The sequence below is a fragment of the Rattus norvegicus genome, chromosome 16 (genome assembly GCF_036323735.1).
Source record: "Rattus norvegicus strain BN/NHsdMcwi chromosome 16, GRCr8, whole genome shotgun sequence".
In the NCBI taxonomy this organism is placed as follows: Eukaryota; Metazoa; Chordata; class Mammalia; order Rodentia; family Muridae; genus Rattus; species Rattus norvegicus.
In genome coordinates, this window is record NC_086034.1 from 5,143,684 (window position 1) to 5,169,434 (window position 25,751).

The 25,751-nt window shown below is 45.0% G+C and overlaps 1 protein-coding gene and 1 long non-coding RNA gene across 2 annotated transcripts; one reads left to right on the forward strand and one right to left on the reverse strand.

Moving 5' to 3' along the window:
- Positions 1-9,678: 9,678 nt before the first annotated feature.
- Positions 9,679-14,841, reverse strand: LOC134482444 (uncharacterized). The gene is made up of 2 exons (XR_010058553.1): positions 14,433-14,841; positions 9,679-9,906 (listed from the first exon to the last, which is right to left on the reverse strand). It is a non-coding gene; the product is annotated as an uncharacterized LOC134482444 (long non-coding RNA).
- Positions 14,842-14,917: 76 nt separating this feature from the next.
- Positions 14,918-23,500, forward strand: Selenok (selenoprotein K). Its single transcript, NM_207589.5, is given in 5 exon segments — positions 14,918-15,024; positions 17,703-17,793; positions 20,398-20,481; positions 21,953-22,039; positions 22,875-23,500. Coding segments are annotated over 5 exon segments (285 nt in total). The 5' UTR covers positions 14,918-15,005; the 3' UTR covers positions 22,879-23,500.
- Positions 23,501-25,751: the final 2,251 nt, after the last annotated feature.

The following is a 25,751-nucleotide window of genomic DNA, read 5'->3' on the forward strand; positions in this document are numbered from 1 at the left end:
GGAAAAGACGAAGAAAATGAGGAGAAGACTACGTTATAGCTGAAAAATATAGAAACACCAAGAACCAGAATCAATCTGTTTCCACACCCCACTGTTTGTTCCACAATGCAACTATGATATCCAGTATAGTTCCCCATATGAACTGTCATAGCTTCACTTGTCGACTTGACACAAACCTAGAGTTACCTGGAAAGAAGGAACATCAACTAAAGATCAGATTGACATGTGACTATGTCTGCTAAACATTTTCTTAATTGCTAGTTGATGTTTGGAGACCCAGCCCACTGCGGGCGGTACCATCCCTAGGCAGGTGAACCTGGGCTGTGTAGGAAAACCAGCTAGGTAAGCCAGGGGAGCAAATCAGTAAAGCAGGATTCTTTCTTGGACTCTGCTTCAGGTCCTGCATTCAGGTTCTGGCTTTGAGCCCCTGCCCTGACTTCCCTGGATGATGAATAGAAGTCAAATAAGCCCTTTCCCTTGGGTCAGAGTGGTTTATTACAGCAACAGAAGGCAGAATAGAGCAGGAATCCACTCTGCTCTGTACAAGGGATCCACTGCTACCCAGGCTTGATGGCTCACAGCTGTAGTTCCTACTCAACAGAAAAAAGCACTTGTCCACAAGGTCTGACAACCTGAGTTCAATCCTCAGAACCCAACGTACAAGAGAAAGACTCGAAGTTGTCTTCTGACTTCTCCATATGCATCAGAGCATGCATGCCATGTGCACACACAAATAAAAAAGAAAAATATCAAAATGTTCAGTGTGGGCCTGTGCACCTGGGGCTTTCCCCGGAGATCTCTGGCCCAGCTAGGTGGTGGGTTCAGGAGAAGGGAAGTGAACTCAGGCAGGGAGGGGGAACAGCTTTCATTGCCCCCTTGCTGGTCCTTCTCCTTTCTGCCGCTGCTGTTTCAGTTGCTCGGGCCAGGCTGAGCCAGCAGGAGGCTGATTAGCTGGGAAAGGGGTGCAAGGGCACTTCTGGTGGTGATTTCGGGAGAGCAGATCTTTCCCCCAAGCAGCGGTGTTACAGCTCTTATGTCAGATCTCTCAGGCAATGGCATAATTCCTGCACACCTTTAATCCTTCTGAACACGATTCTTTTTTATGTTTCTTTTTCTTTTATTGGATTTTTTATTTACATTTCCCAGTTTCCGAGAGACAAGCCCCTATCCCATCCCTCCCCCCTTCTTCTATAAGGGTGTTCTCCTCCCATTCCACCCCTCTTACTTCCCCCTGACATTTCCCCTACACTGGGGGGGGTCCAGCCTTGGCAAGACCAAGGGCTTCTCCTTCCATTGGTGCCCAACAAGGCCATCCTCTGCTACATATGCAGCTGGAGCCATGGGTCAGTGCATGTGTAGTCTTTGGGTAGTGGTTTAGTCCCTGGGAGCTCTGGTTGGTTGGTTGGTATTGTTGTTCTTATGGGGTTTTACACGATTCTTAAGTACAGTTTTTGGATAGGTCAGTGTCTGACAGCAGGTTCTTCCTACTGGTTTGGCCTGAGAGCTTGGGAAGACCTCATCTACATATTTGGGACATGGTCCTGCTTCTACAACTGATTTGTCTTGAGTCTAAGTGACTTGTGGAGGAGGGGATTGGGGTGTTGCCCAGCGTGACTGATCTGTCTCAAACCTCTCTACAGGTGGTTGTGGGGGGGGGGGCTGTAGCTATGAAGGGCATGATCTCCTGGGAGACTGGGAATGCTCTGCCATCCCTTTTAGGGTCCCTGGGGATTCAACTTATCTCAAACAGGAATCAGGGTACCTTTCACAGCCCACTGCCCTACAGTTCAGCACACCTACAGGTGTGTACATGCATATGTGTACACACACACATACATACACACACACACAAATAAAAATAATAGGGACTTGAGAGATGGCTCAGTAGTTGAGAGCACTGACTGTCTTCCAGAGGACCTGGGTTTGACTCCCAGCGTCCATGAATCTGTAACTCCAGTTCCAGGGCATCTAACACCCTCTTCTTGAGACACCAGACATGCACATAGGTCACAGATACACATGCAAGCAAATATACATATTAAATACAGATGAATATTTTAAAATAATATCAAAATGCTCAGCTCTAAATTGGACAGACAGGTTAAAGAAACAAAATTGACTGAGTAAGGAGGTAAGGCTGGGAAGAGTTGAGGATGAATATGAGCAAAATATACTCTATAAGATTATCAAGGAATAGAATATTACTTAAAATAAGTAAACACACACAACACACCTTTTCTCCTCGACAGGCTAATTGGCAAACTATGGCTACTGGCCAGGTCCCAATACCTCGCTAACAAATCATGCTAGCCCTAGGTAGCTTCTGATATTAAGAAATAATAAGAATTAAATTGGCTCACACTTCCAGAATGCTGAAAGGGAAAACTGACATTAGCAATTCCTGTCAAAATGGCTGCTTGACAGGACAAAAGCACATGAGTAGAAAATGATGGAGGAAGTTTGAAGATTGCTAGGAAGGAGGGGGAGCTATATATGCTTCCCAAAGTCAGGACTAGGGAGAGATCCTCTGACCTTATCAAGGATGCTGTTTGTGATAGATCCTCAGCAAATAAGAGACTTTCCTCCCTTTACCCACCTCAAGCTGAATTAAAAGAACACAAAAACTTGGATTGTAAACATCAGAGGTAAGGACTACTGATGTCCACTGAGTTTTCCCTTCCTCAGCCGAAGGAGCCAAAAGCCAATGTGAGTCAGCCAGGGGAGAAGAAGTAAAACCGAGAGACAGAGAGGGAAGCATCCCAATCCTGTCTGAGGGATTGGAGGTTTTAACTCTGATTTAATACTAGATATTCGAACTATTAAACTGACATAAAATAGGTGACCACCCCCTCCCCAGGAAAAAAAAGAAAGGCATTGTGGTGCTTGCCCAGGTTTTCCTTTAGGAGTATGGAAGGACTCAACCTGCTCGGTGAAGTGTAAAGGAGTAGAGGGGATCACAAATGAAATTGTCCACCATAACTTACGATTCATGTTGCTCAATACAATGCTACTTATGGAAACTGTTAGAAGAGTATCTGAGACGTTATCTGTGCTGCATGAATATAAGCTACTTATCGTCTGTCTGTTCTCTTGCATAATGACATGAACACAGTTAAGACCCTGTGAAAGTTATTCAGAGCAAGATAGATGAGATATACGAATAGATCTCTGACATTTAGAGCAAAAGAATTAATGTGCCAAAACCTTTTTGGAGCTCTCTTTCCTGAATTCCACAATTCTTCAACTTGTTAAAAATGCAAAGGCAATAACCTAATCACACACACACACACACACACACACACACACACACACACACACACACTATTCTGATCATTATCATTAGCAATAAGAAGAGTCCTTAAAGAAACTCCAAATCTCTTAGAGAATCGAGGAAAACCATTTTCTTTACTGGGCTTAGTTTCAAAAATAGTTTCTTCATCCATAAAGCTTTTGAGGGGTCTAAGTTAAAAAAAAAAAACTTGCCCACGGAATAGTCCATGTAGAACGCTCCTCAGATTTCAGATTCCCCTGCCCTTGCAGATCCTTGGGTTTTATGCATATGCTAGGGAGATAGGCAGGGCAAGAAGAGCTAAGAGGACCAACCACAGAAGTCCTCACCCATGATGCCTCGTGATAAGTTGGTGCTCTTTGAATCCAGTGAGTGACTGTGTGTTTGGGGTAAGGGCAGCAGTTAACGTGTGCCAGTGGGTCTGTGGGTCCTAACCGTGGGAGCTTGGCAGTTATAAAAAATATTTTACAGAAATAGTCATACCATTAAGATGAACTCTCAGTTTTTAGCAAGTATAACTTTCAACTAAATGTATTATTATTTATTTCTAACTGTAAAAGGAATGCATGTTATGGAAAATTGGGAAATATTTTAAAAACACACAAAACTTACAGCTTCTGTGTAACCCTATGAATATATTTCTACACTGCTTTCGCAGCTCCATACTGCATATATTGTGTGTATTCATTTTCTTTAACTTAATGTGAATGGTTTTCCATTATTTTAATTCATAGTATGCTATTGTATTCCAAAATTTTATCCCCTACTGTATAATGAGCTTCCCTTTTATTGTTTCAGACAGAACCAGAACCTTGCACACAAATGTTCCCCATTGTCTCTTTAAACTAAATTCTAAAATTGAAAATGCTGAGTTAAAGATATGAACATGATAGTGAAACACGTGAGGCAGCGTGACTTCTTTGGAATTTTATATTTCTAAGAACAGTGACCTGATTAGAAGGACAAGAGAGAAGCATATTCTGGGTGGCTTCCCCGTGTAAAACAACCCCAGATCGATTGCTAAGTTACTACTCTGCCTACAATCTCCCAGTGTGAAGTGTTTGTCCTGTCACCTCTCTAGAACGGGAGCCTGAGCACTGCTCCTGTCTTGCACACCAGACTCTTCTGCGTGTCCTGCACCTGCCCCTCCCCTGTAGAGAGGGCAACATGGCGGAGGACTGAAAGAGACCAAACAGGTCAGGATGCAAGGAGGCTCCTAACGCGTCATTTGCTTCTCTACTGTTTAGCACATATGACCGTGGGGGTGAAATATCTCAGTCTGAACACGAAAGATGGGGTGCCACTAAAAGTACCTAAATACATTCAAGAAAAATGAAAAGATATCAAGCAACACTTCTTCAGTTGCCAGATTCCAGTTTCAATTTTGGTTTCATGCTTCCCATCCAAACCAAGGGAGAGTTCTACAGCAAAAGAAATAGATTACTCATAATTGTGAAGGATGGTTTTCTGAAGTTGAGACCCATCTTCGACCTTGGGTAAAAGTTACTGATTCTGAAGCTGTAACGAAATACCCAGCAGAAGCCACACTGGGGGTGAGAAGTTAGCTGGGGCTCACAGTTTTGAGGGTACACTGTATCCTGGCAAAGAAAGCATTCTTCACATCTTCCTTAAATGTTTTATTTGTTTACATTTCAAATGTTGCCCCCTTCCCAGCCAACCCTCCAAGAGTTGTTCAGCCCATCCTCCCTCCCCTTTGCCTCTGAGAAGGTACTCCAACACCCACCCAACCCCACCTCACCCCACCCTCACATCCCCCTTCCCCAGGGCATCAAGTCTCTACAAGTTTAGGCCCAGCCTTTCCCACTGAGGCTAAACAAGGCAGTCCTCTGGTACAGATGTGCCAGGAGCCACAGACCAGCCCATGTATCTTTGGTTGGTGGCTTAGTCTCTGGGAGCTCCCAGGGGTACAGGTTAGTTGACACTGTTGGTCTTCTATGGGGTTGTCATCTCCTTCAGCTCCTTCAATCATTCCCCTAACTCTTCCATGGGGCTCTTGTCTTAGTTAGGGTTTTATTGCTGTGAAGAAACACCATGTCCAAGACAACTCTTAGCATTTAATTGGGGCTGCCTTACAGGTTCAGAGGTTCAGTCCATTATCAACAAGGCGGGAACATGGCAGCATTGCAGCATCCAGGCAGGCATGGTGCAGGAGGAGCTGAGTTCTACATCTTCACTCGAAGGAAGCCAGGAACAGACTCAGCATCCTAGGAGGTGCTAGGAGTAGGGTCCCCAAGCCCACCCCATAGTGACAGTCACCTGACCCTCTGGTCCTGGATAAGAGTTCGAATACATGTCATAGGCTTGCTAGACAATAGATTCAAAGGTCAATATGCTTAGCCAATAAGTTTAAACTGTAACCTTGCTGATGCAACCTGTACCTCTAAAAAGTATAAAAACTGCTTGTTATGGCCATCCGGGGTCACCTCCTGGTCACTTGCCATGAGGGGATGATTGAAGGTCAACCCTGATGTGCCAGAAAAATAAACCTCTTGCTTTTGCATTGAACTCTGTTCTCTGGTCATTAAGACTCACTTTGAGCCTTACATTTGGTACGTTGGCCAGGAAACCAGACCACCCCCCATGAGGTCTCGAGGAACAGTGATCAGAGGAATAGCTCAAGCTTGATGTCAGGTACTGCAGTTGTCTGTATCTGTGTCTTGCTTTTGGTTTGCTCTCGAGCATCTGTAAGGCTTAGAGAGCCTCTGGTCTGGTCTGGTCTGGTCTGGTCTGGTCTGGTCTGGTCTGGTCTGGTCTAGAGGCAGTCCGGAGGACTCTGCACCTTTTGGATCCTGTTGGACTCGATTCCAGTGTAAGCTGGAGGGTTGCCTGGCTACCTTGTTTCTGTGCCCGTGAGAGGAGCAAGCTGTCTGTGTGTTGATCGTCTTTCTCTTTGTTTTTGGACTTCAGTATCTGCAGGAGCCGATCGAGTGAGTCTTGCTCTGCACCTATGGCAGGGGTGAAACTGTGTACTGGTTGTCTTTTTCTGTGTTCTTGGACTTGGACTGTGACTGTGATTCTATTTTTGGACATAGGACAGACTGAATCTACCCTGTTAAACATCCTAGTTAACCACTGGAGGGAAGTTGTGGAAAGAGGAGAAAACTTGTCAGTAGTAATAAAGAAGGGCAGGTTAGGTACTCTCTGCTCCTCCGAATGGCCTACCTTCAGAGTTGGGTGGCCACTCGTAGGGACCTTCGACTTGCAGGTGATCAAAGCAGTAGAGGAAAGAGTCTTTAGGCCAGGATCCCTCAGGTACTCAAACCAAGTGCCCCATATAGTTACCTGGAAGGATCTAGAGGAGAACCGCCAACCACCTTCTTGGATAAAAGCTTTTTTGTCTCAAAGACTCTCTCAGGTCCTAGTCATGAAGGAGAAGAACCCAGTAGAGACCAACAAGTCTGTAAGAACAGCCTCCAGGACCCCTCCACAGCGGATCTGCTGCTGCTGGATCTTACACCCCCTTACACTGCCCCACCATGGCCCTGGTTCCCGTGGCCCCTCACTCAGAGATCTCCTTTGAGCTCTCATCCAGCATCCCTTTACCCCACTCTTCCTCAGGCCCCAGCAAGGGAAGAGCGTGGGGAGGGACCCTCAGAACCAGGACCAGACATGGGGACCCGGAGCAAGAGGGCCACTTGACTCGATACAACAGCGGCCCTCCCCCTCCAAGCCTATGGGCCTGTAGACGAGGATGGCAATCAGGCCATGCAATATTGGTCCTTTTCTTCGGAAGGCCCAACACCTCCCTTTTCAGATAACACCAAGGGACTGATTAATCTGATTGTTTTATTTACTCATCAGCCCACCTGGGATGATATCCAACAACTCATGAGAGTGCTCTTCATGATCGATGATAATGCAGGAAGCCAGAGAGAATGTCCCCTCAGACACGGGGGCACCATTGATTGACCAGGTTGTCATTGACAACAGATTTTCTTTGACTAGACCTACAAGTACTACTAATACAGCAAGAGGTAAGGAGCACCTAAGCCACCAGACTCCATTGGCAGATCTCAAGGGGGTTGCAGAATGACCCACCAATTTGACCAAGGTATGTGAGGTTAAGCAGGGACCAGACGAGCCACCCTCAGCCTTTCTAGAGTGGCTCATGGAGGCATTCCGCCAATATGCACACTATGACCCCAGCATTGAGGAGCACAAACTATTGTGACCTTAGCTTTTATCCAGGCTAGTAGAGATATCAGGGAAAAGCTTCAGAAGCTAGAGACACTACAGGATAAGTTGTTGAGGGATTTAGTGCAGGTTGCTGAAAAAGTCTACCATAACAGGGAGACAGAGGAGGAGAAGGAGCAGAGAAAGAGTAAGGAAGAAGATGAAAGGGAGATACAGAGAGAAAGGTGACAGGAAAGGAATTTACTGTAGAATCTTGGCTACAGTTTTAGAAGAGAGACCCCAACTAAAGAGAGACAGAAGACCCATTAAAAAGGACCAGTGCGCATATTGCAAGGAGAGGGGCCACTGTGCCCAAGAGTGCCCTAACAAACGGAAGCCAGAGGCAAGAAATCCCAGGTCTTGGGAAAGGCGCCCCCAAACAGCAAAGGTGTTAGCCCCGAGGGAAGACAGCGGCCAGGGAGGGTAGGGTTAAAAGTGGAAGGGGAACCCACCAAATTCTTGATGAATACTGGGGCCCAACACTTAGTCCTCCAAGCTGATGGGCCAGTCTCCAGGGGGAAAAAAATTATGGGTCCAAGAGGCCACTGGGACTAAACAATATTCATGGACTACCCAAAGAATTGTAGACCTGAGCATAGGCTCATTCATGGTCATCCCTGACTGCCCCTATCCCTTGCTCAGGAGAGATTCGTTCTCCAAAATGGGAGCACTTCCTTCCCAAAGACCCTCAACTGAGGGAGGCTGCTGAAGAATCTGTCCAGGTCCTTACTATTATGCTGGAAGACATACAAAACCATTTTTTGATACCAATACCCAAAAGACAGAGGATGTTGTTCGATGGCTGGAAAAGTTTCCTCTTGCTTGGGCTGAAATGGCTAGGCTAGGGTGTGCATATGCGTACCTGCAGGCTGTGTATGTAGAGCTTGAGACCCAGGCTAACCCTGTATCAGTGCACCAGTACCTGATGTCATGAGAGGCATGAGAAGGAATGAAGCCAGGTGTAGGATATGAAGCTGCTTCAGACTGTCCACAGCAGTTGACTATGATTTGCCTCATGCTCTAGCAGAGGCATGGTTTTCTCAGCTGCAGATAGTTTCTGCGATTGTGTGATCTTTGGAATTCTGGAAACTTTTCAGGGGGTGTATAAATGCTAGGGCCCCAGAGGCAGGGTTGGTGGTTGATGGACATTCAAGGGGGCTGGCTTCAGTTTGTTTGTAGTAAGTAGTATGCAAAGAAGAAATAAGAAAAAAATAGATTCAGGGATCTCCCCCTCCCCATCCTCCTTTCTCTCCTATCTACTGATAGGGGATGAAACTGGGGGCGAAGGGGATAAAGAGTGGGAAAAAGAAGAGCCCACAAAGTAGCAAAGACCAGCTATAAGCAAAGAAGAAACAGAAGGAAATTAGATTTGGGGATATCTACCTATCTCTCTCCCCCCTCTAGTCTTCTTTCTCTCTGTCTAGTTATAGGGTGTGGTACAAGGAGGGGGTATAAATGGTCGTAAAAGGAAAAACCCACAAAGTAGCAAAGATTGGTTATACCCCATCTCTAAACAAAAGAATCAGTTTATCTGGAATAGTGGCACACACGTTTTCCCAGCACTAAGAGTTAAAGGCAGGAAGATTGTGAGCCAGAGGCTAGGCTAAAGTTATATAGGAGGACCCTGTCTCAAAATAGTATTAAGGAGCAGGATAGCTCCAAGGATAGGGCTCTTTGACACAAAGCCTTTTTCCTAAATTGGATTCCCTGCATTCACATAATAGAAGAGAACCAATTCCCAAAAGTTGTCTTCTAACCTCCACATGCATGCAGTGGCATGTGTAAACACATACACACACAAACACACACACCACCACCACCACCACCGTCACCAAATAAAATATAAAAATAGAAAGAAAGAAATGTCTCTAAGAGTCTATGAGAATCCAGGCTTTACCTGTTAGCTACAGTCTGTCAGGTAAACTTTTTAAGCAGTGCTATGACATTGTCGCTAGGCCCTGGAGTCGAACTTTGGAATCCTATGTTTCAGGGAGGATACCATGGTGCATCCAATACATCCTTTTATTTTAGCATTACTGCAGGTTTCATATTAAAACACCACAAGATGCAAGAACCACCAAGTGTATTGTGCCGAATCAGTGTCGATAAATTACATAGTCCTTGAAGTCGCATAGCAAATAACCTATTCATTAATCATCGATGCCCTATTGCGATCCATAAACATGCTAATGAAATGTATACTTCTGCTGTTTATTCTATGCCAGAATTAGAAATATAAAATTAAAAAAACCAACAACAACAACAGGGTCTCATACTGCATCCCTGTTGGCTTGACATTCATGGCAGTTCTTTGGCCCGTGTGTCCAAGATGAAGTGAAACAGAGGACTCAGGTAAGCAGGAGTTACATGCTTCAGCCATCACACAAGGCTTAGAAGGTATCTGGAGACTACAGAACGCAATTCTGAAAACGAAACAAAGTTAATGATTAATTAGTGCCCCCTGAGAGGCATCAACACATCTCTGGTGGTCTTACCGTGAAGCTTGAGACCAGTGCATTCCATTCATCACTATTAGGTTTGCGTTGGTCATTGGGACAGCTACACATGGGTGTGAACGGTTACTAAGTACCACTGGAGTAGTCACTTCTCTTTCGGTAACGGAGCTTGTATTAGTTACTTCTACCGTTGTGACTAAAGCTGAAGGACGACCTTATTTGACTGACGTTTCCAGGACCCCATCTATCACAGTGAGGGGCTCCACCTCAGGCAGCTGGACCTGCATTCACTGCTTCCACAGTCAAAAAGAGATCAATACCTGTGCTCAGCTCGCTTTCTGCTTTTATTCAGTCTGGGACTCCAGCCCATGGAGTGGCACTGCCCACATTTAGGGTGGGTCTTCCCAACCAACAAACACAAATTTAATAATCCTGGAGATTTGTATCCATGGTGATTCTAAATCCCATCAAATTGACTACCCATATGAACCACCACAGAAACAAAAAAGTTAAGGCTAGATATTTTAAGATTATATCTTTATTTTGTGTATGGGAATACTATGGTGTTGGGGTGACAGAAAGGTCAGAACAGGGCATCAGATCTCTTGGAGCTGCTCTTATAGGTGGTTAGGGCCACCTGACATGGGTGCTGGGTAGTGAACTTGCCTGCTCTAGCTACATTCTTAATGACCTCCCCAGACAAGGGATTGCTGCAGGGATAAGGAGGTAATCCATTTAAGAGACACTCAAAAGGATTTTCCTAGGGTGTCTAGAAGAGAAAAACTGAACAGCTGTTCTGCAACTTTGAGAAAACTGAGATACGACCAGGTAGTTTCTAGAGAAAATACACCTTTCTACATGGAGAGTACTACGGTTGACTCTGTCATGGTGTAACGCCTCCACAAACCAAAGGACAGAGAGAATTCACCATAAGCATCCTGAGCACGCTGCATGAGCTCTTTAGGACTTGGTTTACTTATCTGTAAAATGAGAATAACAAGAGAACCCACTTATTAACTATGGCGGTTTGAATAGGTATGGCCCTTTACAGACTCAAGTGTTGGAACGCTTGGCTATAGGAGGTGGCACTGCTAGCAGCTGTGGCCTTGTTGGAGTAGCTGTGACAGTGTGTCACTGTGGGGGCTGGCTTTGAGGCCTCCTATGCTCAAGCTACCCGCAGTGTGGCACCAAGCCTTCTGTTGCCTTTGGATCAAGATGTACAACTCTTGGCTCTCCAGCACCATGGCTGCCCTGATGCTGCCATGCTTCCTGTCATGATGACAATAGACTAAGCCTCTGAAACGGTAAGCCAGCCCCAATTAAATGTACTCCTTTATAAGAGTTGTCATGGTCATGGTGTCTCTTCACGGCAATTAAACCCTAAGACATTAGCATTGATATTTAAATAAATACATGAAAAACATCCAGAACACTGTCTGGCACAGGCAAGTGTTGCATAAACATGACTAGTTTGGTGATAATTGAATCAATAAATATGCATAGAATATGCACTCATTCATCCATTCAACAAATATTTACTGAGTGCCTTTGTTGTGGGACTCTTTCTAGAATAAGCACTCTGTCCCCAATGAACATGAAGAGAGATGTCACCAGTGGATGGGAGCAAGGATAGTTCTTGGGTCTAGTTTGTGTTCTCATTTTATACTCTAAAACCACAAGGTAAGATGAACAAGCAAGCAACGTCTTACAGAAGTAAACATGGCAGTGAGCATGTTGTTAGGACAAACAAGAGTTGTTTCAGCTGATTCTCCAGGAAAAGTCACGGTTGGCAAATAGGCAGTATAAGCAGGGCTTTAAGTAAATAAACAATAAATAAACCCATATCTAATAATTGGTCTTGATAGCCTATTCTATTTCACCTTTTCTGTGCTAGTCCAATAATGCTTTTTATATTATAGCAATCATGCCTAGTAGCAACATACTAAGTGTGAGCCACCTAAGTTAATTTAAATTTCTCTAACAATCATATCAAGATGTAAAAGGATGAAGTTACTTTAATGAAGTGTTTCGGTTATTTATTTTCTGGTTTTCAGGTAGTTTCACATTGCTCCTTCAGATGGCCAGAGCTCAGGTCCCAGCACCCATGTGGCAGCTCACAAATGTTTGTTAACTCCAGTTCCAGGGGTTCTGATGCCCTTCCTGGCCTCCATGGACACTAACTTTGCAAACAACACATAGACATGTATACAGACCAAATACCCAGACACACTGAAACAGAGAATTAAGTTTAACCAACTCTTCAAAGCAAGACTTGTTTTGCTTTATGTAAGTGAGGAATTGTGAACAGCTTTGCAAGTTGAGGGAAAACTTACAGGAACTGAACACAGGAAGAGCAGTGTTTTGAACCCTGAGCTATCTCTCCAGCCCTGGATTAAAGTTTTAACAGGTAAGGAACATTCTCCTCAGGAGAAAACATGGACATAAGCAAGAATTCAGGAAAACAAGGGTCTATTGAGGAACTAGACGTCAGAGAGAATAACTAAGTGGTATCAAAGAGACCTTCCACAGCCCACTAGGGCGTTATGTGGCAGGTGGTGGCTAGGAAAGCTAACGGGCAGGAAATTGGTGAGGCTGCATTGAACTGGCAGCAGGAAGTAACATGGGTTAGAACTCAGGAGGCTAGGGAAACCACTGCAATAAGACAGGAATAAAATCTAAACAGAGGAATGAAAAGGAAGGAGCTGGTCCCAGGGCTTGCTCCCTTCCTTGTGTGGCCGCTGGTGCTGTTTGTTGAGACAAGGTCTCATTCTGTAACATCACCTGGTTGGGAACTTGTTACGTAACTCAGACTGGCCTCAACCCACAGGACCCCAGCCCAAGCCTTCCAAAACGCTCGAATTACAAGTCTGCACCACCACACCTTGTACAGGGGCACACAGCAGTTTATTCAGTAAGAATGACAACACTAAATAATCAGGTCAATAATTCGCTATTGTTATAAGGACTATGAATAAAATGACAAGAAATGAATAACCAAGAACAGACACTCTGAAATGTTGACACTCAGGCTGACAGCTAAAGGGTGAAGGACTGGTGAACGGGCAATGAGTCAGTTAAAGTGTTTTGGGAAGAAAAGTTATGTGCACATTCGGGGAATATGAAAAAACTTAGGGTGCTCATAAAACTCTAAAGAGAATTATTGCCAGAGTGTGGTTTGGGTGGGAATGTGCAGCAGGGAACTAAAGGGCCATGAAGTGAACAGGTATATCAGTAGATACTGAAAAGTTTTAGGAGTAATAGGAGATCACTACATTTTAGTGTCTAAAAGGTTTTAAGCTAAACAAAGACTTTTTAAATAAATAAATAAATCATTCTTGTTGTACTTTAGAAAACTGCTTAAGTCTGACAAAAGTATTATCAGTCAGAAGGAAATGATAGAACAGAACAAAGTGAGATACGGTTTCATGGTTTAGCTCAGGACTAGAAAGGCCCTTGAGAAAAGTCACAGACCCAGGTTAAGAAGAGAGCTCCTGTGGGGTAAAGTATTGCTACACACAGACATGAGGGCCTGAATTTAGATTCCCCAGCATTCATGTAAAAGCCAGCAGTGGCTGTACACATCTCAGACCTAGTTCTGGAGGATGAGACAGGCAGATGACCAAAGATCCCTAGTCAGTCCAGCCAATTAGGACAGTTCCATGTCTACTGAAGACAATATCTCAAAAAATAAGGTGGAAAACACCCAATTCTCCCTTTCTGTACTGACTCCACACACTCATTCCTCCCTTTCCCTCCCTCCAACACACACACACACACCACACAACACAACACACACACACACACACACACACACACACACACTATATTTTAATACCCAGAACTGACAGATTTTGAGATACATGTTGTTTTGAAAGGAAGCGGTTTTTCCAGGACACACGGAGCCCAGGCCATACTCATTAGTGTACAAGCATATGCCACTACATCTCACTTAATGTACCTTTGTTTTAGACAGGTCTCTCTGTGTAGTCCTGTCTGTCCTGGAACTCCCCAAATGTAAGAGGACCAGGCTGAACTCACAAAGACTGACCTGCCTTCTCTTCACAAGCACTGGGATTAAAGGCATGTGCCACCCTGCTCTGTTAAAATACCGTCTTAACATTGTTAAAGCATTAGTTCCAAATTTTATTTATATTCCTTTTAAGGAAAGGGAATAGAGTTCTTCCAAAAAATGGCACAGAGTTTGAGAACTAAAAAGAAAAAGAAAGGACATTGGCTCTCTATAGTAGAAAGAACAGCTAAGTACAAAGGCCTGTTGACAGAGACTGTCGTGCTTCTAGCACAGAAAATATCGGAGCTGGAGCAGCAAGGACTTTCCTTCAAATTTACTGATTGCACAAGCCCTGCTTCCTACTGCATATGTCACTTCTACAAGGCTGACAGACAATGCCGCCCTTCTGAAATTCATTTTATTTTTCCTAGTTGCGTCTCTAGAGTTTTAAAAATGCCACTTCTTAGCTGGGGGGTGGTTATACCTTTAGTCCCAGCACTTGGGGGGGCAAGAGCCAGGTGATCTTTGAGTTCAAGAGCAGCCTGCTCCACAGAGCTAGTTACAGCCAGGGTTACACAGTTCTTCATGTACCAGCCATTGCCTCAGGGCGTCTCCTTTCCAACCCATGAGACAGCAACACATCTGGAAAGTTGAGGAATGTATCGCCGTCAAAGCTCTACAAGCCACCTCAGACCCAAACCCTGCGCGTTAGCTACCAACTAGAAAGTGACTTCCGGTCAGTAGTGCAGTGGCTGCAAAGACTCAGTCAAAACGGAAACAAGTTAGAAAAAGAAAGACTCCCTCATCAAACAATGTCGCTCCAAACGTCATATCCGGTCTCCTGACTCAGCGTCCACGCCAGCGGAAGTTAATTGTGTGACTGGGCGGGACATCCAGTCAGGAGTTGTCTCCCAGCAGCCAATGGGCTCGACCCACCTCTAGCCTGTCTTCGGTTTATTAGAGGCCTGTGACGTAAGGGTGGGGCGGGAGGGGAGGTACGGCAACATCAGGGCGTCCGGTCTTCTCTGTCGCTAGGAAGCGGGCAACCGGAGGAAAGATGGTTTACATCTCGAATGGTGAGTGAGAGCCTTACCCTGGGCCGCTTCTGTCCTCTGTCGCCGGGTCCGGAGCTTCGGGCGGCCTCCCCCACGTCAATGGCCTGAAGGAGTGGGAAGCGAAGGCGGTGGGACCTGAGGCGCGTCCCAGAAGGAGCTGCTGGGTGGCCCGGGTGGCAATCGCAGGTCCCTGAAGCCTCCCGGTACAGCGAATTCCCGTTGTGGATTTGTGTTAGTGGTCCCGGGTGCGGGTATCCTTACCCGGTAATGACAGATGCCAAGCCGGTGCACAACGCGCTTTTGTTTGGGCCACTATAACAGCGTTCTTTGCTTAGCATCGCTTTCGTCTTTGTAACTGTTCTATTCAGATGGTGTTTCTATCCCTGTCTTTCGGATCAGACTGAGACGCAGATAGATCGACTGGCACGCTTAAGATCACAAAGGCAGTGTGTAACTTCGGTTAGATTGAACTCAGATTGGCTCCAGTGTCACCTACCATGCTGCCTCCCCAAATGCGTTCAATAACGATGGTGATGATGGTGAGACAGAACTAGCACGAATATGAAAAAAAAAATTTGGAGATAGGGTCTCATTTTGTAGTTCTGTCTGTCCTGTGACTCACTGTGTACATTAAGCTGGCTACTAACTCCCAGAGATCCTCCTGCCTCTGTCTTCGGAGTACGGGGATTAAAAGTGAGCACCACCACACCAGGCAATACAAAAGTTCCGACAGATTTTTCTCCCTTAAGAGTGCAGCTAGTCCTAAGCCCAAGGCTTTACCCCAACTGAAAAGAACTTGGTTAGCAAGTCTCCAGTTACTGGGAACGAAAAAAAAATACTGCGGGAGAAGGTCATATCAGTGCCAGAACCATCTGCCCACCTGCGTGACTGCGGTGAAAACCCTTGGTGCATTTCTACAAGTCTGTCTTGGGTCCCTGGAAGGAGGCGTGGTTGTATCTGATTCACCCGTGTATTTCCAGAGAGTAAGGCAGTTAGAAGTCTTTTAGATGATGAACTTTGAATTTCTTGGCTTCAGAATGTCACCTCCTGATTACAAGGCTTTGGGATAGGTGGTTTGATGGGCATTAAAAGAAGCATCAGCATTTCATCTTAAGTTTCAAGGGCTTGCAGATTTTATTGTTTTTGCATTTTAATTTTATTTTATTATTTTATTATCTGTGCATTATTAAATAATAATATAGAGTATAGATGCTGCATACTGTGTCGTGTGAGGACTTTTTTCAAAACAAAAATTTGTAGTTGACAGATGCAACTTTATTCAAGCACCTTTTCACCCTCTGGGGACATGGGATGGTATCACGCTCTGCCTTTGCAGAGTGCAAAGGGTCCTGGAGAATGGTGGGTATGCATTTAGTTCTTTAGACTCGAGAAGGGATAATTGATGGCTTTGTGAACAGCTTGCTTCACTTAGCATAGCTTAGTGCTTTGTCATACAATGGCCTATCAAAATTTCTTCTCTTTAAAAAGATTGGCCGGTGTTCCGTGGTATACATTTAGAGCCCCTCCCACCCTCGGCTCCCATCCACCTGTCAAAGGACATTTCAGTTTTCTGTTATGAATCATGCCACTATGAACATAGAGACCCATCTATTCACGCATTTTTGAGGAAGACCAAGATGTTTGGCGAGCTGCCCGCATCGCCTCTGCTGTTCTCTTTTGAGGTAACCCTGGCTGGCCTGGAACTTGAGATCTGCCTACCTCTGCCTCCCGGGTGTTGCAATCAGGGGTGCACATCAACACATGTGGCAGTATCTATCTTCTTATAAGTGTTTAAAGAATTTTTTTTCCACCTGCAAAGTCTCTTGCCTGTTTAAAATAAAAGTTATTTAGATAAACAGACCTTTAAAATCAATTATTTTGATAAAAATCCTTATACAAAGAACCTATATGGTTCACTTATTGAAACATACTTAGAAATGGTTTGATTTCTTTTCTAAGATTTTGTAGTAATTTACAGAGGCAAAAGGTAGTTTGTTATAAATAAATAAATCTTTTTTAAAAAGTGGGGGGGGGTGGGGGTGGGGGTGGGGATGGCGGCTGGAGAGATGGCTCAGTGGTTAAGAGCACTGGCTGCTCTTCCAGAGGTCCTGAGTTCAAATCTCAACAACCAGGTGGCTCACAACCATCTGTAAGGGGATCCGATGCCCTCTTCTGGCGTGTCTGAAGACAGCGACAGTGTACTCATATACATAAAATAAATCTTTAAAAAATGTTTTTAAAAAAGTAGTTTGTTGGTTGCCAGGGGTTACAGGGAAGAAGTAGCAGGAAGTCTAAAGAGAATGGATAGGATGTCAGCTGGGGAAGACAGAGAAGCTTTGGGTAGGCAGTGGAGATGTGGAGTGCTCACACAACTCTGCACTCAAAAATGATGCACGTTCTGCTGCGTCCATCTTGCCACTAAAGTGTTCAGTGTGCATTTCACCAGTGAGAAGGAGATGGAAAAGAGTTGCCTAGAATGAGTTCGCCTCCAAGCATTACATACGGAAAGTAGGCATTCAACGAAGGAGTGAACTGGAGATCTCAGAGTTTGACGTCACTCTCCGTGGACTTTGATGTCGGCTGGTTTTGAAATATCGAACGACTTCAAACTGAGCTGACTGGTTGTCGCTCCAGTGATGAAATGCAACGCCAAGTTGTGGACTTGGCATTTACTCAATTTCTTCTTTTTAATTCTGTAGGTCAGGTGTTAGACAGCCGGAATCAGTCCCCCTGGAGATTGTCTTTCATAACAGATTTCTTCTGGGGAATAGCAGAATTTGTGGTTTTTTTGTAAGTATGAAAGTTAATCGCATTTATACTTAAGCTGGTGGAATTACATGATATTATGTCGGTTGGTTATCTTGGAGAATTTCATATGTGTGTGCAACGTATCTTGATCATACTCATCCCTCTCTCCCCACTTCCCCCCATGTTGCTCACTACCCCTCCTAACTTCATATCCTGGCCTCTCTTTTTTTTATGATCCACTAAGTGTAATTACTACTGGCCATTCGGGTGTAGGGCCATCCCCCAGAACATTGTCTCCCTACCACACCCCTAAAGAAAACTGCCTCTCCCTCCCAGCAGCAATCATCAGCTGTCAGTAGCTCATATTTAGGAGGAGGGGCTTGTGCGGCCCCTCTAGATCCACACTCTGTGGTTTACTGTGTGGCCCCTCTACATCCACACTCTGTGGTTTACTGTGCGGCCCCTCTAGATCCACACTCTGTGGTTTACTGTGCAGCCCCTCTAGATCCACACTCTGTGGTTTACTGTGCGGCCCCTCTACATCCACACTCTGTGGTTTACTAGCTAGAGGCACCCAAAGCTTCAAAGAATTGATGAGTGTCGCATGTTTAAGAGACAGTAAGGTCCCAGTTCTCCCTGACTTCTGGTTCCTACAATCTTTTCTCCCCTTTTCTATGCTGTTCCTGAGCTTTTGGGAGGGAGTGTGTGACAGAGATGTGCCCGCTGATGGCATAGGCCCTGACCCTGCACTCTGACCAGCTCCGAGTCTCTGTGAGCATCGGCAGGGCCCACTGCACATAGAAGCTGAAGCTCCTTCCAGTTGTGATTGTTTAAATAGCTTAACGAAGGAAAATTAAGAGTTTTTATGATTATAAATATGGTATTAAATTAGTAAGCTTGACTGTGCCTGACCTGTTATGGTAGCCATGTCAACTTCTAGCCAACCTATCCATTCTCGTGTCAAAATACTCTCTGGGTTTTGGCTTTTGCGACCAAGTGTTGCTGTATAGCCTTACACAGCTGATTTAGTGTCACAGAGAGTCTAAGTTGGCCTAGAATTCACTCTAGTCACCCTGCCTTAGCCTCCTACACGTTGAAAGTATAAGAATGTACCACCACTCCTGGCTCTGAACTCTTAATGAAGGGTTAGAAGTCAGTAATAGAAAAAAATGTAGACTTTTCCGTCATTTGAGCAGTTCTTTATTAAATGAGTGGTGATGGTGGTGTCTGACTTTCACACGCTGCGTTACCTAAACTACCAGTCAGTCACTAGCAGGTCTTATCCCGAGTTGAGTAAATATTTGAATTTCTCGTGTTTAGAAAGTTATGAGTAGACGGGGAAGACTCCTCCTTTCATTGAGTGTTGGGCTGGCTAGTTTTATGTCAACTTGACACGTGTTAGAGTCATCCGAAATGGGGAACCTCAATTGAGAAAATGCCACCATAAGATCAGGCTAGAGGCAGACCTGTAGGGCATTTTCTTAATTACTGGTTAACGTGGGAGGTCCTAGTCCATTGTGGGTGGGGACACCTCTGGGTTCTACAAGAAAACAAGCTGAGCAAGCTATGGGGAGAAAGCCAGTAAGCAGCACCCTCCATTGGCCTCGGCATCGGCCCCTGCCTCCAGGTTCTATTTGAGTTCTTGTCCTGACATCCATCAGTGATGGGCCATGATTGTGGAACTGTAAGCCAATAAACCCTTTCCTCGACAGCTTGCTTTTTGGTCATGGTGTTCATCACAGCAGTAGTAACCCGAAACCAAGGCAGGCATGATGTTAGTAATACCAGTTTTCATAGTCCGTATAATTTAGTATATTCAGTACATTAGATTCAGTATATCAGTCTTCATATTGCAAGGGAGGGTAAAATGAGTGTCATTGTGGAAAGTGGACATTAGAGGAAGTTACCTGAGGAGGGACAAGCCCTAACTTAAAAGTTACCAGTGCGAAGTTTAACTACTTTTACGAATTTTACCTAATCTCTCTTGTTTGCTGTTTTGCCTTAGTTAAGACCTCCATCTAAGAAGTTAGAGAACTTGGCTAAGAATAGCGGCATACACTGTTAATCCCAGCATTCAGAGTTCACAGTCAGGTGGGGGTCAAGGCCAGCGGGGCGTCACACATAGTAAGACCTAGTCTTAGGGGAAAAAAAGAAAAAGAAAGAAAATTGCATTTTCTGACATTGAGAAGCTCCGTACCTCTGACTATAATACCCTCCTCTATTCCCTCTGAAAGGATGTCAGGTAGGCTGTAGGCAAAGGAATTGCAGGTCTGGTGAATGTAAGATACGTTAAAACCAGAATAAGTTAGTGTGTGGGGGGTGATGGCTGTATGATACTGTAAAAATAGATTTTGTTGAAACCTAACAGGAAGAATGAAACCAAGGAGGACTCTGGTTTCATGCTGTCTACAGGAGTCACTATCAGAGGAGAAATATGGGGACAGGTGGCTTTGGTATAGAATGTGGCACACCCTGTTTTGGACACATGCTTATGCTAAATTTGTCCAGCTGGCATCAGGAAGTGTAGACTTAAGCTAATAAGTTGGGTTAGTCACCCTCTTGCAGACATAGCGAGAACCATAGTGAGAAATATGCTTAATAATGGCGTCAGAAGTGAGACCTCTTGTTTTCCGCCCCTTGTTTCAGTTTCAAAACTCTGCTTCAGCAAGATGTGAAGAAAAGAAGAGGCTACGGGGGCTCCTCTGATTCCAGATATGATGACGGAAGAGGGTAAGGAGAGAGAGCCTTTCCTACTGACGTGTCTCCTTTGTGTCTTCATTGTGCTGTTTTAGATAGAGTTAGACTTGTAGAAATTCAAAGAAAATCTCATTTCACAAAATTCACAAGTTGCTATAAAGTAAAAGCCTAATTGCTTCTCCCAATAAACAGTCAAACTAGAACTTTAACATTTTTAAATTTAAAATTTTAATTTTAAAATATACCGTGGGAAAGCTAAATTAGAGGCTGAACACTAATGGGCAGCATTCAAATCCAGAGACTTCAGTGTAGTCTGGGCTTCCAGCAGCCATGGCCGGTTCCGGTGAGAAGAGGCACCTGGCTGAGCTTAGGTTTGAAGGAGGAGCTGCAGGTCTCACAGCGTGTGTTTGAATGTGTGGTCCCACTTAGAGTTTGAGCCCTCTGCTGCTGTGACGCAGCTGACCACGAGCTACTTGGGCAGGGAAAGTTTTGTTACAGTCCATACCTAGAGCAGTTGAAGCACGCACTGAAGCAGAGACCCTGGAGAATGGCTGCTTCCGTCTTGCTTCGCCTGGCTTGCTCAGCCACCGTTTTAATACAGCCTGAGGAGTGGCACCACCTACAGTGGGCTATAGCAGTCAGCTATCAAAGTCCACCATAAGCGTGCCCTGTGGGCCGCTCTGACGATGGAGGTCTCAGTTGATATCCCACCTCACCAACTGCTAGGTCTCAAACCTGAAACAATGGCTAACTGAGGTACTCATTAACAATCAAAGCAGACACTGGCACGGTTCTCCCTGCAGCCTTCAGTCCCATACTTGTTACAGGGCCTGGCTAGCATACCTCCCACCCCCTGAGTGTCATGTGCTCCAGCCATTCTGGTTACTTAGCCTTCTGCTCTACCCTTTACCTTCTTGGTCCAGGCTGCCCCTCTTGGTCAGTGGCTTCTCACTCCACTCCCCTGTCCTCACACGACCCAGCTCGGTCTGGACACTCCCAGATGCCTCTGCTTCTAACTATGGTCTCCCTTTCGTCTGCAATAAACCGGCTCCACCTGCTTCCTTCCTTTTCACTTGCTAACCTGCATGGTAGTTGCCGGCTTAAGACAACTTAGGGTTGTGTGCGTTGTTTTGTTTTTTTGAGATAGGGTTTGCTTTGCCGTACTGTTGGCTTGGTCCTGGTTACATATCCTAGGCTGACCTTAAACCTCTGATAATCTTTCTTCCTTGGTCTCCCAAGTGCTGAGATAACCGTTGTAGGCTACCATGCTCATTTTCCTGTGTTTATTGAACAAGCTGTAGTTGAAGGCTTAATAAAGGAACCAATTGGCCAGACATGTAGTGCACACCTTCAAAACCAGCTCTGAGGATGTCTGAGAAGCAGACAGAATCTCAGTTCAAGGCCTGGATTGTATAAAAATTCAGGCTAGGCAAGGCTACATAGCAAGACACTCTCAAAAAAGAGAGGAGCAGTTGAAGCTGGTGATAACTTCTCCTTTGATTAGGCCACCAGGAAACCCTCCACGAAGAATGGGTCGGATCAGTCACCTTCGTGGCCCCAGCCCTCCTCCAATGGCCGGTGGATGAGGAAGGTAAGTTAAAATCTGAAATTATTTTGCCTCCTTAGGAATATTTTGTTTAGAAAAGCATTTTTTGGTGAGGGGCTTTTCAAGACTGAATTTTTCTGTTCATCCCTAAATCAGATTGGCCTCTAAGAGCTTTGCCTGCCTGTGCCTCCCGAGTACCGGGATAAAAGTGTCTTCTGCTTCCACTGACTGTTTGGTTTTTTGTTTGTTTGTGTTTATATGTATATGAGTGTTTTGTTTACATATACATAATTGTACTGTGTATGTTGGGGCTAGAGGGGCGCAGGGAGGAGACCAGTACAGGACACTGACTCTCCTGCAAGTGGCATTTTTTTACGATTTTTTTTTTACTTATGTATATGTGTGTGTGTATGTATCTGCTTGTAAGTATGGGTGCCCACGGAGGTCAGAGAAAGTCAAATCCTCCTGGAACTGTATTGCCAGCAGTTGTGAGCCACCCAAGATGGATGCTTAGAATCTAACTCCTGTCCTCCGTAAGAGTAGGAAATGTTCTTAGCCATCTCTTTAGAAGTTGCATATTTTACTATTTAGAAAGATATGTCTTAATTCTTGGAGGTTTATTGACTTTATTATTAAAATATCAGTTGAAAAAAGATTTGTTTTCTGTTTATCTGCCGTCCTTTCCTCCAGACCTCCGTGGCTTCATGGCCAGCTCTCTTCACTGTCTCTACCCCTCAGGAAGTTTATGCTGATATATGTACACATGCCAGAGAAGGGGGGAGGGGCAGGGGGAAGTGAGGGAGGAGGAGGGGTAGGGAAGGGAGAGGGAGAAATTCAATTTAACTAGAAGGAGCTAATTAATTGTTTTAACCTCTTTTAGGTAAACGTCTGCTCTGAGAAGCAGACAACTAGACATACACGCCTAGAAGGGAACCATCAAGAGGTGAGGAGCGGCTCATGAGGAGAAGATGGTGTATGTCCAAACAAGGACTGCTCTGTGTCCTCACAGAAGAATGAGGTCATGCTGGGAACTCCCTCTGCAGGATCTGGCCTGACTGATGTGCAGTTCTATAAATGTACATGTGTGTCTCCTTATCTGTTTTGTATAGTTCACTAAAGTTAATATAGATTTAAGAAGTAAATATTTTTAGGTTGCAAAACTTGATTCTTCATCTTTATATGATTATACCCAAAATCCTTGATCTGGAAGAAATAAAGGCCATGTAGTTAGTCCTGGATTTTTTTGTTTGTTTGTTTGTTTGTTTGGTTGGTTGGTTGGTTGGTTTTGGGGGTTTTGGGTTTTTGGGTTTTTTTTTTGTTGTTGTTGTTGTTGTTGTTGTTTTTGGTGTTTTTGTTTTTTTTTTTTTTTTTTTGGGTCTGGCTTTTCTGAGCCACCGTGCCCTTCTCCAGTGTATATCGTCCTGTTAATGTTGCCTTTCCTCGGCTTTTGAAACACTGCTCACTGTTGCTTTGCTCTCATTTGTAAATAAACCACAATGCAGTTACTTCGCAGCATACGTAAATTTGCTTTTGAATTTCTGATCTTTGATATACTTACTTTGTAAATGCATCTCGTCTGACTTACTGCCAGATAACATCATCAGGGTGTTTATAAGGCCACAGTCATCAAGATTGAGCTTGAAGTGACCAACCACAAGCTCGCCAGTCTTGAAACCCATGGGCTTCCCTACTGTCCTGACCATCAGGAATCTGATCCCGTAGCTGACTGCCCTTCCTGCCTGCTCTCCGTTGTGTCCGATGCTCCCTTCGTGTTCATCCTCCCCCCGTGCTTTCTCCCCGTTCCTGAGATTCGAGGTTGGCTTTATTGCTGTGGCACAGACTATGACCAAAGGGAACTTGGGGAGGAAAAGGGGCTTTTGTTTGTTTTTGCTCTCTGACAGCTCACAGCCCATCATGGAGGGAAGTTAGGGCAGAGTTAGACCATGAGGAACACTGCTTATGGCTTGTTCTCAATGCTTGCTCAACCTGTTCTGTTGTGTAACCCAAGACCATCTTCAGGGCGCCACTACCCACAGTGGTCCTCACACAACAATCAAGAAAATGGCCTGCAGACTTCTTGTGAGGTCTTGTGGTGAAGGCATTTTCTCAATTGAGGCTCCTCTTCCCAGCTGATTCGAAGCTGTTAAGTTGCCAAAAACTAACCAAGGCAAACTATAGCCCAGGCTGGCCCTGAACTAGCGCTTGAGCTCTTTGTACCTATGCCTCTGGGGTGCTGAGGTTACACATGTGTGTGCAGCGGCATGCTTAGCTTACCCTGCCCTTACGGACAGTGACTACATAAGATAGGCGCTGGAATATTATAAAAGTGAATAACAGGATACAAGGGTTGAAGTGTACAAGAGTTGAAACCAAAATATTTAGGTGAAAGCTACTTATATCTACTTCTCCAAAATGGGGGCGTAGTATCACAAGCTATTGGTGTTCAAAGAGAAAGGGAAGTGGAAGTTTTAGAGTAAGAACATTCTTGACTACTCAGCTATATTCAACCTCTTTTATGTTTTAGTTGACTCTCGAATTACACAGAGAAACAGGAGGGCTCGGAGCTCAACAGCTCCCTAAGTTGTGTGGCTGTGACTGGCCAAAACACTGCTATGTTTCACCTATTGTAGTAAGAAGGACATGGCCTATGTATGTGACTTGTGTAAGCTTCTCTGTGCTTGGGATCTGAGTCTTTTCTGACTGTCATGATTGCTGCTGGTACAGGCTTCCTCTCTCAGGGCTTATCCCACAGCCCCTGCATGCAACTGGTATTTAGCAGACCTGTTCTGCGCTCGAGCACTACTGGAGCCTGTAATACAGGACCTATCCTCTGGTATATCCTGCCTTTGAACCTTGTCTTTATTCAGTAGCTTATGATTTTGAGTCATGCCTTGTCACTTATGAAGAGAAATCAGGATGGGTAGACCAAAGCCTGGCAGTGATGGGACACGCCTTTAATCACAGCATTCAGGAAGCAGAGGCAGGTGGAGCTCTGAGTTCAAGGCCAGCCTGGTCTACCAAGTGAGTTCCAGGACAGCCAGGGCTATTATACAGAGAAACCTTGGTTTGAAATACAAAGATGGGCCATGCTAAACTGCTCTTTCTGATGGAATACTGGACAGTCTCATGTAGTCCAAGCTGACCTTCAACTCAAGACACTCTTGCCCTTCTCAGTTACACGAGACCACAGGAGCACTCCCCACATCCAGCTCAGGTCATTTTATCCCCGTTTCCTCACCATCTTCTGAGGCTTACAGAGGCACACTTCTCACGGAGCGTCATTCTAGTGTGGGATAAAGTACATAGGCAAAACAACCACACACCAATGGCTCCCAGGTCTAAGGAACCGTAATGGAAGGACACCCTGGGGTGGGGATGAGGGTGGGGGAGCTAAAGTGACCCAGCTGACAGAATAGCCTTCCAGGCAAGAGAAGACACAACCAAGCAAAAGAGCAGCAGAAGTCGGGGGATACCCTGACTTGACACCCAAAATTAAGTGTGGGCTGGTGATACAGAAAGCATAGGTACTGGGTGACAAACCCGGCTGGCTCTACTCCTGGGGCCTACATGGAAGAAAGAACTCCCTAGAGTTATCCTCTGACCTCCTTATCAAGAGTGTGCACACATACACACACACAAACACACCAAGAAGATCAAATAGAGCTTTATAGGCCACAGGTATGGGAGGGAGTGGTCCAGGCTGAAGGCTTGCTCAGCATACAGTGTGCTCTCTTGACTCGACTTCATATCAAAGCAC